This window comes from Frieseomelitta varia, unplaced genomic scaffold (assembly GCF_011392965.1).
Source record: "Frieseomelitta varia isolate USP_RPSP 00005682 unplaced genomic scaffold, Fvar_1.2 scaffold_164, whole genome shotgun sequence".
NCBI classification, from domain to species: Eukaryota; Metazoa; Arthropoda; class Insecta; order Hymenoptera; family Apidae; genus Frieseomelitta; species Frieseomelitta varia.
This window is the reverse complement of record NW_025109350.1, coordinates 545,178-557,336: the sequence shown is the minus strand read 5'-3', so window position 1 is coordinate 557,336 and position 12,159 is coordinate 545,178. Positions and strand designations below refer to the sequence as shown.

At 34.3% G+C, this 12,159-nt stretch overlaps 2 protein-coding genes across 4 annotated transcripts in view; one reads left to right on the top strand and one right to left on the bottom strand.

The window, feature by feature from the left end:
• LOC122538454 overlaps positions 1–2,325 on the bottom strand; it is a 136,785-nt gene extending 134,460 nt beyond the window's left edge. Inside the window, exon 1 of one of the 2 annotated variants that reach the window (XM_043672534.1) lies at positions 1,968–2,325. In XM_043672534.1, the coding sequence (XP_043528469.1) occupies positions 1,968–2,028 (61 nt within the window). In that variant the 5' untranslated portion in view covers positions 2,029–2,325. The remainder of the gene's footprint in view (positions 1–1,967) is intronic. The other variant, XM_043672533.1, reaches the window with a different exon arrangement.
• The window catches only part of LOC122538452, an 82,032-nt gene that overhangs the window by 66,341 nt on the left and 3,532 nt on the right, over positions 1–12,159 (top strand). For both annotated transcript variants that reach the window (XM_043672529.1, XM_043672528.1), the window contains exons 2-13: positions 4,924–5,145; positions 5,906–6,033; positions 7,941–8,089; positions 8,381–8,461; positions 8,773–8,925; positions 9,337–9,616; positions 9,889–10,045; positions 10,118–10,231; positions 10,377–10,482; positions 10,698–10,867; positions 10,963–11,192; positions 11,373–11,973. In XM_043672529.1, the coding sequence (XP_043528464.1) occupies positions 4,930–5,145; positions 5,906–6,033; positions 7,941–8,089; positions 8,381–8,461; positions 8,773–8,925; positions 9,337–9,616; positions 9,889–10,045; positions 10,118–10,231; positions 10,377–10,482; positions 10,698–10,867; positions 10,963–11,192; positions 11,373–11,973 (2,385 nt within the window). In that variant the 5' untranslated portion in view covers positions 4,924–4,929. The remainder of the gene's footprint in view (positions 1–4,923; positions 5,146–5,905; positions 6,034–7,940; positions 8,090–8,380; positions 8,462–8,772; positions 8,926–9,336; positions 9,617–9,888; positions 10,046–10,117; positions 10,232–10,376; positions 10,483–10,697; positions 10,868–10,962; positions 11,193–11,372; positions 11,974–12,159) is intronic.

The window sequence follows — 12,159 nt, the reverse complement described above, 5'->3', positions numbered from 1 at the left end:
ATTTCGAGCATCTTTTGTAAAAGTAATTAAAACAGAAAATTCATTATATCTCATAAACGAAGACAGATAGGACATATATTTATATGACTTTTTTTCATTATTTTTAGACGTACAATCAGCTTCCGAAGTGGCTACAAGTTACAAAACACCCTGTATATATATATATATATATATATATATATATATATATATATATTTCGAGCGTCTTGCGATGGAAATTACGCGTGGCAGAGTTGCACTTCGAGAAAGGAAAGTACCGCGAAATATTAGTGATGCAAGTCCATTGTCTCCGGGCATTCTGATTGCCTTTTTCCCTCACCGCGTAGTCAACGGCCGCGCAGACCTATTTCTAAGACCGATACATATATATATATATATATATATATATATATAAAACATATTCTCACGAGCGTTAAACGGTCGATGCCGAGGCCTATATATGGGCGACTAATGCCCCGCGCTTTCTCCGGTTCCTCGTGGTCTCTTGCCCCACAGCCCGAAGACCCTCCTCCTCCTCCCCCCCCCTCCCACACCGATTAATTTTACGCCAACAATTACCACGGCCCTATTACCGTTCCTCAGGCACGTAAACCGCGAAAAATCAATTACCACTCCTCCTCTAATGAGGTGGTTCGAGACGCGGATCGCTTCCGAAGTAGGTGACTCGAGCGCGCTCGTGTAAATGAGCGCGCAGTTAGCTCTCGATGATGAAAGAAAGTGATGTGAACGCGTCGATCGGAACGGGAAAATTCCGATTTATCTCGCGCCTCGTGCCAGCTCGCGTGTTTTCTTTTGCTTGCTGAACTTTCTTCTTTTTTTTTTTTTTTTTTTTTTTTACATCGAGACGACGACTTCGAAGTTTCACGTCGGACGTTCGTAACTGAAAGACGATTTTGGTAGTTGACAAGCTTTGAAGTCTTCGAAGATCGAAATATTTCAAACTTGAGGCTTGAAAGTTTGAAAGTGAACATCATCCTGTTCACGTAACGAAAATGCTAGTCTTTTCATGAAAGACCGTCGCAAAACTTTCTGTTGATCCAAGTTTTTGTTGTACCTGATGTGTACAATTCTTCGCAGTAACGTTTATTTCCTCGTTTCATAAACAGTTGGGTAAAAAAACGTCACTCATCCGCAGCATTAAGTCGCTAAAAGCGGTATTAACGATATCTAGATTGTGGATTTCATAAGTATTTCCAATTATGTTGAATTTTCGTGCACGCACAATGTCGCAACTGTGCTTCATTTACTCTCGTTTTCTGCCTCTTCGTTTAAAGAGAGAGCATTACACATCTGAGCAGTTATAAATATTGCAGTTACAATCGTGACGTAAAGAAGAAAGCAAGAAAGCAGTTGCACACACTGCAGAAATTAATATTTATCAGCATTATTAAACAAAATGATTGTCAAGGCTTTCTGTGATCATTTATTTATCCAGCCTTTAATTTTCACAACCAAACGTCGGGCGTGAGTAAAACTAATCATCCACGATAATAACCAAAAATATCTTTCACTCGTTTTTAATAAATTTAATAAATAAAATGTGAATTTATCACCCTCCAATTGTATTATTGAATTCAACGATCTACTTGAATTTCCATTTGTATATTTTTCAATAATTAATTGTTATTTTTCAACAAACGACGATACCACTCCAAAGCTGAATTATTACCATACTGCAGATTTCTAGACATTATAACATTTATCGTGTGAAATACAAGTTTTCACTTCTTGAATCATTTTGCGAAAAATATGAATGTACAAATAATAATTAATTTAAATTCGATAAACACGAGGATGCTATATAATGAGGCTTCTATACTAACTCACGAGTAAACTTCAAAAGCAACGAAACGCCAAACAGTCTTCGAACGTCTCTTGACATATCCGCAATAAATCGTCAGTACAATTATAGTCGTCGGTCCGAACCACCGAAGAATGATCATCGTCGTCAAATAGTAGAGACTCACCGACGAGTAGCAAAAGGAACGCGACGTATCCCAGCGCGCAGAGGTTGTCGAGCACCCGCATGATCCCTCCTCCTAGGTTTGCTCTTGGTCACCTAAACGCCCCAACCTGACTGCAGAAGCCTAGGATCCAAAGGTTCGTCGAGGAGCCAGCCTCATCCTCAACACCGTCGACGAGAGTCACAAGAGAGAGAACAAGCCAGATTACACGAAATAATAATACACGGACGGAACGAGACCGAGAAGAGAACGAATGAACGATGGTAACCGGTCCTCGAGACGCGAAAGACTGGGGAAAGGCGCGTTTGCTCGGTCGTTGGTTCAACGTTAAACACCGGCACAACCGCGACCACCTCTTCTGTTCCTTTGCTCCCTGCCATTCCCGATCTGTGCCGCTCTCCCTTCACGACAGATAAGTCCTCTCCCTTCACGGATCATCCTCTAGAAAGTCGCACGAGACGACCTTCTAGTTCACGGCGAAACGATGACACGCTGCGACGTCGATGATATCGCCGTCTCGTTTGATATTCCGGCCCCATCCCGGAGGCGAATCAGAGTTTATTTTCGGCGAAGGACGAGGACAGTGGATCGAAAAGCCTTTCGCAGGCAGCGATAGTTTCTCATCATCCCTTGTGAAAACGTGATGAAACTGTGTAGTTGACAGATTTGTGGATGTTCAAGGGGGCAGGACAATTTGACGGGTCTAAAAATTACGAACACTTTGGAGAGCAACAATAAAAAAAGAAAAAAAGAGGGCTCTTATTTAAGTTTTTAACGGTGGTCCTTTTACATAATTTTGTTTTTTTACATTTGCCTATCGGTGTACATGATTCCAGCCAGACAGGATTAGTTGTAACAAAAAGGCGGTAAAAGTGAACAATATTCTCTAGGGATTGACGAGCCAACATTTTCATTTTTGTGAAAATTATGAAAATAGCAGCTAGTTGTTTTTGATGTATCGAATTTGTGCCAAAAATTTCTACGTTTTTTGTTTATATTTCTCGAAATTGTATAATAATATATATCTCGAATATATAATAATATATGTCTCGAAAAAGTTAAAACATGTTCGATCGTCAATCCCTGGTAAATGTTACACTAAAGATACGTACCAAGTTTCACAGTAATCGGTTAGTTAGATACCGAGATATCTTGCACACCGTTTCTAAAAACCTAGTTTCGAGAGAAACGCGTTTAAAGTTTCAGAACGTCATTTTTCATATGTATCCTTTACTTACTTATTTTACTTATATATCGCGGCTCACAGTTCTTACAATTCACAACTAAATTGAATCCAAGTCCCCTAATATTTGAATCGTACGATTTCACTTTACAATACTGCTTAAAGTTGTAAACAGTGATACAAATTCAATGATTCTGTATCCGCGGATTTATTATTATACCCCAAAATAAGTTGTTTTAAAGGCTAAGACCTTTTGTATTTTATTTCTAAGACTTCAAACTACTATTTAAGACAAAAGAAAATGTCGATTTGTTGAAAATCTGTAGTAATCTGAATATCTTTACAATATTTCAATTCTTGCTTTCATTTTAGTAAAATATACGATATAGATTTATAAATCTCTTGGGAGATACGAGTCCTTCTATTTTTGTTTCAAGGAGTTTCATCCCTTGGTGAAAAATCTTGAACGATTAATTAGTGTCTCGATCGATATGCTGAAATTTTTATATTTTCCATTTCTTGCTCTCGTTCCAGTAAACCATGTAGTATAACATTTCATATTTATATCAAATATTTTGCATATTCTGTGTCAAGTTGTCATAATGTACGCTAATAAATAATCGTCGAAGAGTTAAACCTCGACTATCAAAATCAAATCATCGGGTTCGAGTTCCGGCTCTTCGGTGAAAGAAATCAAAATCACCTTTAACAGGGTCGAACGTATATTCTCTCGCGTTCGATACGACGAAAATAAAATAAAAAGATCTTCAGCTGCAGGCTAAACTTTAACCGCTTCACTCGTTGCTAAAGATGCCTCGATTTCTTAAGACGGCGACCCAAGCGATCGGTCGAATATCAATCAGCGTGTTGCATCAGTCATCTGTTGGTTACGTGTAATTTCACGGGAACGTGTTACAAAGCGATTTCTCTGTTTTTATTTTGACCATCGTCGAGCTTGGCCATCTGACGTGACAGTGGTCCATTTAAATCACAGAATTTCATCGACATATCTATCGAATATATATCTCAAATATCTGCTTCAGTTTTTACCGACATTCCAGATGTATTCAAAATATTTCATACTGAATTTAAGGCGACGAGGTTTTGAAGATTTCTTTGAACAGCGATCGGTTTATTCAGAAGCTTCACGGCGATAAATTTGCTGCGAGGAAAATTTTCGAGACGAATCTTTTTCCAAATTGAATCTTGGAACTTTAAACGTCCGATTTGTATGATTTTGTATGATATTGTTGTCCAGCAATTACACAGATCTTTCACACTGACTTTAAGATAATGAATTTTTGACTTTTGTAACGGTAGCCTTTGGACATTGACATGGGAGGATAAAAAATTCTCATCGACTTTATTTGGTTTAATAGTGAATCCACTGTACAATATAATATAGTTTTATCCACTTATATAAGATGCATTCTTCATAAATTTATTTTATTACGTTTTTCTTACTTAATGTTAGTATGTTTAACTTAAACTCATTGCTAGTGAAGTAATATATAGAAAATGCGTAATATACTGTTTTATCCAACTATCCGGAATTTATTATACTTTATACAGGAGAAAATTTCCGTAATTGAAGGAGTGTCGTTAATATCATCAATATTATCAGTTTCTTTAAACCTGGTAAATTGACCAAAAGAGAATTATAAAATTGTAAAATACAATTAAAATTAGATTAGTCTAGCTAACCAAATAATTGTTATTCTTCGTAAATTTCGTGACACAACGAGCCTTCATTCATACATCACGTTTGCATTTCAGAAACTGATGACTATTTCCTCCTCCCTGGTGGAAACGCAAAACACTGACACTACAGAGGCAACTGTTACCCAGCATTTCGCTTATCTACACGGTGTTCTTCAAAACGTGGAGAAACAGATCATCATCTCGCTACGCGAGCACAAAGATTTCCGAAGAAAAAATATCGACGCAATTTCCACGGAGTTGAAAGAGTACGAGGAACAACTTCAATCTGCAATTGTGGTAAGAATTCGAAGATAAGCCCGAAATCAATAATAAATTCTCTTTGTCATATTTCATTTCGTTGACGTTCTCTTGTCACACAATTTATCGTGTTCAATTCGTAATATAAATTTCGCTCGCAATATAACATAACATAACGTGAATTAAATTTTCAAGTTTCAATTCGCTGGAATTATCGTCTGTTTTTCAGCCTCGAATTGAACACCGCGTTTTACGCGCTCTGTTTCATTGGCTAAATTATATCTATGTTTTTAGACAAAGCATTATTGCATCCACAATTTCAACTTGATTGGTATAATTATTAAGTCCGCAGGGAAGTTCCGTTGCTTTTATTCATTCGATGTGTTTCTCCTCTGCGCAATAAACGAAAATGCCTGCACTCGTAACGAGATTTTCCTCGATTAGGTCTATAAAGTTTCGGGTGTATTAGTCTCTGCAGAGATTTTCGTATTTAAATGGAAAGGATCATTAAAAATTTTTCCTGACAGGGTAGAAAATTCGTAACAAGAAGGACAAATGTATTGGAACTTTCTTTTTTTCTTTTTTTGCTTGAGAAATTTTTTTAATTCAATGGTATTTTGATATGCAATTTATAAATGATATCATATTCTTGTCATTTATACTTATGTTTCATTGTATCGTTATGTTTATCATGTCTTTTTCTTAAAATCCACCAGCATTAGAGATACGTTAAATAGTTCAAAAATGACTCGAAATGGTCAAATGATCGTCGATTCGTGCGCCGAAAAATCTGTTCCAGATCTCTACATCGATCAAAGAAAATCTCAACAAGATAGACATTAAGCGTGTGATAAAAAAGTTGAAAACTCTGGTCAACATTCCTTGCCATTTGATTCAAAACGACGAGCCCGAGAACAGCGAAATCAAGTAAGCAATATTCCATGTTTCAGTTTGATATTTTTTATTTGTTTCTAGCAAGAAAAGGGAAGATTATAAAATTTTCATTAGAAGTTAAAAATACAATTTCAATTGAACAAGCAAAAGTCTTACTCCTCTGCACTTTCGCTATTAAAATCCATTAAAAATTCGTCAAAATTTTAATTATTTTAGTGACTTTTAATGGCTTCTTCTGCTATACAATTTTTACTACCTATGTTATCTATCTACTATCCTACTTCTTAATTTTCACTTTTTCAAACGATTCGCATCCACAAAAAGTACTTGTCATGTAATTCTGACTATGTGATTCTGGAAGGAAAGGAAAAACTCTTAGCAAGTCTTACTCCTCTGCACTTTCGCTATTAAAATCCATTAAAAATTCGTCAAAATTTTAATTATTTTAGTGACTTTTAATGGCTTCTTCTGCTATACAATTTTTACTACCTATGTTATCTATCTACTATCCTACTTCTTAATTTTCACTTTTTCAAACGATTCGCATTCACAAAAAGTACTTGTCATGTACTTCTGACTATGTGATTCTAAAGGGAAAGGAAAAACTCGATTTTATTCCACAACAGCAATTTTGATTAAAAAGTCAAAAGTCAGAAGTGAGTCAGAAAGATAGAAAATTCTTACTTTTTAATTCAAATTAAAACGAACGAAGGTCAGACAAATCAAATTTTATCGAAAGTATTTCCATCGCGCGATTATCATCAATTTTTTCCCATATCGTATCGATAGAGTATCATCATCGATCCAGGACAGTGTTTATCTCGATGCCGACGTTTTGAAACGATCGAACGACAAAATCGAATCTCTTAACAATGTTGCAGCTCTCGTCTCATCAATCTCGCCGAGATTTATCGAATCGCGCAGTGAAAAATCCAGAGGCTTTTGATAAATCAAAATCTCCGGTGCATATTGAACGATTTATTTTTCGCCGACAGTGACGATGGCGCAGAGTCGGACAAATCCTCTGTCGTTTATATTCGTAAGCAGCGCGAAAAGGGAATAAAAGGCAGAGGGAGAGAGAATAGAGGGAACGGGGAGAGCACTCGAGGTGTAAGAGTAATTAATTAAAGCAGAATGTACCTGTGGTTGCGTTTTAAAGCGGCTTCGGCGGTTTTTTTTTTCTTTCTTTCTTTTTTTTTTNTTTTTTTTCTTTTTTAAACCACCAGAACGAACGTCACCTTTTTATTTTCTCCGTCGAGGTTTCAACCGGCTAAAACAAATCCGTGCTCTCTTTGTTTCCCTTCCCTTCGATGCTTCTGCCCGATAATTCGAATGGAATCGAGATTTCAATATTCGATTACGTAGGTTCTTAAGTTCTAATTCACTGGCGATCCTTTTTACGAGATTTTCAGATCTGGAACTAATGCGAATATATTTCGCGAAATTTTCGGATCCGGAAGTAATATGGAAATGTTTTTCATGAAATTCCCAGACGAGTAATATGCGAATTCGTGTGTGTGAAAGTAATTTGAAAGAAATAGCAACTGTAGATCGACACTTTCTGATATCGAGACAAATTATAATTATCAGTAGCTAGTGCTATTAATATGTCATTTTTATCTCACGAATCTTCCATTTTAGACAATTTTTTTATTTTTTCTTCTTTATTGAAGTTTTCATCGAATTCTTGGTAATCATAGAACGAAATAATCATGAAGCGTTGTGAACAAAACCTTCTTAACAAAACCATTAGTTGTTTGAAACAAAATGTGAATCGTCATACTTGCGTTTATGGGACTTTAAAATATTTTGCATAACGCGAGTAATAGTATATTCATAAAAAGTGTTTGTAAGTTCGAATACCTTCGTGATTTCATTACTTCTTAATCAACAGGTTTTCTTAGAATCTGATAAAAAAATGTGTACGATTCTTTTCGCAGACTTCAGATCGACAACACCATTGTTGAAGCCATAGAAAAACACTGCAACATTCATATACCAGAAACGTGCTTCTTCAGCCTACAACGTACGGATTTACTGCCGAAAGATTACGAGATAGAACCATTGACCGAAGAAATTCACACCTCGAGTAATATATTCACTTTCTTCGTTACTCGCTTTGTTTATTTTAAGAACAAAAAGAAATTGAAGAAACTGCAATTCCAACAGAAATCAACTGAAAATCAAGTCAACCTTTTTGCGTTATATCATAGTAATGATACTTTTACACTTCTAAATATAAAAATCCTGTTCTTTTCTCTGTTTCTTTCTTTTCGAAATAGAAATATCATTTGATATCAATTTTTCTCATTGTTGCAAACTCTTCAATTCTGAATGAATAAACTACGTTAAATTGAAAAAAATATTCTACTTTCCGTAGAATCTAGAGAAGAATCCATCAATAGATCTCCGACTATATTAAACATTTGTCCCAGGAATAACGATGATCGTCCTACTGTTGGTACGTACTATGTTTTTCTTAATAATGAATATCACTTTCCATTCTCTTCTTCTAAGGAACATCTTTATGCAGTTATTGCAATCGGATTATAATAAATATTCCATCAGAAATAATTCATCGAAATTTATCATCAAGTAATTGTAGTTGTTAATTTGCCATTTTTCTATGAATCTTGCAGACAGTGTCTACCAATTTTCACTTGTATCTTATCAATAATTTTCTCGATAATTTAGATCCAGCATGAACAATACCTATGAACTTCTGATCGATCTTTCGTTATTTTTAATTAATTTCTTTTCCCTCATTTCAAGGATCCTCGGAGATGATCCGCATCACTCACGTTTTGGATCCCTCTTGTTTTTACGTTCAGATGGTGCAAAATCAGCAGAAGATATCAGAGCTTAGCAAGGGACTAGCCACACTGGCAAATACGACTGGAATAATACCAACGGAAATCACTTTAAGTACGATTATTACGATATCTTCACTTCCGCCAAGTTTGAACTTCTCTGTGTCCCGCGCCGAAAATTTTGTATTTGAAATTTTTTTTCAAATTCTATCTATATATTCATTTTTATATTCATTCTTGGTTGGAATGGATTTGTTCCATATATGAATACTTATTATTTAATCAATGATCTCACTCTAAAGGATTCGTTTTATTAGAAAATGTCAGATAAAAAGTAAATAAATTATAATCTGCAGTGGTTACGGAACGATAGCGTTAAAATAAATTTGCACGGGATGAAATTTTTGTTCACAATAACAAGGCTTAAGTTAAATTAAAGAATTGATTGATTCCTGTTTTATGAGGCTGCCTTGGTGATTTCATAGTTTTCACTATTTAAAAACAGAAAATATGTTTCTTTTCCCAGATGCACTGTACATCGTGCAATACTCGAAAGACAAGAACTGGTACCGTGCACGTGTTATAGACAAGAAAATGGTTGCAAACGATGACGAAAGATACACTCTGTTGTTCATTGATTATGGAATTACGGAGGAGAATGTTCCTTTGATTAGAATAAGAAATATCATACCACAATTTGCCATGTTACCGATGATGGCACTTAAATGCACTCTATTTGAAATTGTTCCTAACAATGGTAAATGGCACCCCGATGCCACTAAAGCTTTTAAGAAACTGGTTTGCACGTAAGTACAATCGAACTCGCGTGTCAACTGAAATTTGAATTTTAATTCCTGTTAATTTTGTTGCGCTGTAAATTTGCATTCTTCGTCATACTATAATTATTCGATATTTTATTACTACGTTAGGAATAAATTAATAATACTATAATATAGACAAAAATACAACGATTTATTTTATTCTTTAACATTAGCTTTTACTTTTAATATATCTCATTTGCCTCCAAATTGGAAAATTAAATTTGCCTATTTTATTTTATTTTTTTTTTTTTTCTTAGGAATTCTATGGTATCGATGTGCATAAAAATGATAACCGGCGATACCTATTACGTCGATCTATGTGTGATATCATCGAAAGATTCAGGCTTGATATCCGTGAAAGAGATGTTAACATTTATGAAATACGCGACTTCCATTTCACCGAATAGATTAATGGTAATTGCAACATGCTTGCAAACGTTTCTATTTTAATCTGCACAATTTCATTATCGATATTTTATTTTGAAGAGGACGAATCCTGATTCAGTAAGAAGATATTACAAAGAACAGCTGGATTTGGAAACATTCTCGGATGTACAAGTTATATTCGTCGAGTCTCCCAGTTCTATATATGTTCAACGAGTATGTAATCGATCAATACTTATCTATTATTTTACAATTACTTAGTTATTAATAATATTATTGTATTGTTCCTTACAATTAGCAAATACCTTTTCCTTTAGTAAATAAACAAGTAAAAATGATTACGTTTATATTTATGTTATAGACGCATTCAAATAGATCATATTTTTATAAAATGATACACGAAATGACGGATGATTACGAAAAGAATATATCTGCCACGGAATACATGATCCTTTCACCTTGTAAAGGTAATATTACTTAAAATTGTTTTATTGGATGTTTAACGAAATGTGAAATATCAGTATAACGAATTAAAGAATTAAAAATTTAATAGAAATTCTGAAAATACTTTTTCTAGTAAATTCTTAGTGTAGAAGCTACTATTTTCACCAACTATTTTTATTTAATTATATTATATTGTCAAATATTATTCGATTAAACAGTTAATTATTTTTTTACATAGATCTACCGTGTGCTGCCCGAGGAGTTAACGGATATTGGCACAGAGGACTTATACGCGAAGTTACAGAGAACACTGTACAAGTTTTCTACGTAGATGTAGGATACACGTTGATATTAAGTTACAATGAAATCAGATCACTGCCGAAGAAATACATGACTTGTAGAACACAGGTAATTAATCAATTTTACGATTCATATGCATATATATCCTTAATTGTAAAAACGATTCTTCTTCCGAAACGAAAAATATTATCCATTCGTTTCAGGCTATAAGAATTACATTGAAAAATATAAAGCCACAATCCAACAACAACCAATGGGAAATGGAAACTACAGAGTTCATAAAGAAATTTCTAATGGACACGAAGAACTTCAGAATTGTTCCTTTTAGTAAAGTTGGGGATACATACAACGTTGTTATGTTTACTGTTCATGACAGAATTAATGTCGCTGATTTGCTAGTGCAAAAACGTTTAGCAGTGTACACTAATTCTAGGTAAATACTTGAAGCGTATATATTTTCATTCTTATATATATTTTTAATATTATTTCCGAAGTCTGGAGTTAGTTTATCAAAAATAATCAGAAAACTCTGAAATTAAATGTAAATACTAAACAAAATGATGAAACATAATTAAATAACAAAAGTAAATATACTTCTCGTTTTATGACACAGTTCCTACAATACAAGTGCAGTTAACAAATCCGAAAACAAGAAAAACAAATCAAAAAAGAATGCTAGTCATGCAGAATTACCTGGTAAATTTTACGATGACCCGATGAACATTAGCTCGGAGAAAATAAATGAAGATCCTTTCAAAGTAAGCGTTCTGATACACCAAGCGCAATCTCCAGACAGTATTTATGTTTCGGAATCCACGTGTGATCACAATGAAGTCGAACAAATGATGAAACAAATGCAAGAATTTTATGGCAAGTATCGGGCTGCGAAACGAGATGTTTGGACCAAGGATACTACCTGTGCAGTTTATTTAGCGAAGAGTGAAATGTATTATCGTGGCCGAATCGTTGACATTAAGTCCGACGATAAAGTAATCGTATTTTTATACGACATAGGAATCGAGGAAACTGTATCAATGAACGATATACAATCATTGTATCCTTTGTTTTCTAAAATATCAACATACGTTTTTAAGATAAAGCTTATGGGTATATTGCCCTGCGGAGGCTCCACTACGTGGCCATCATTATCTTGTGAAAAATTGCACGAAATTATAAATAACAATCAGACGTCCAAATTCTACATATCTAAATTGGTAAGCGTTAGTCGCAGACAAATAAAAAAAAATTACGATATTTAATTAAGAAAAAAATAGTGTAAACAACATTTTTTATTCAGTTTGCATAACAAAAGTTTTATTTCTAACAATTATCACGAATTATATTGATAATATATAAGATAGATTAAATATTGAATGTACACTATTATAAACTTGTTTATT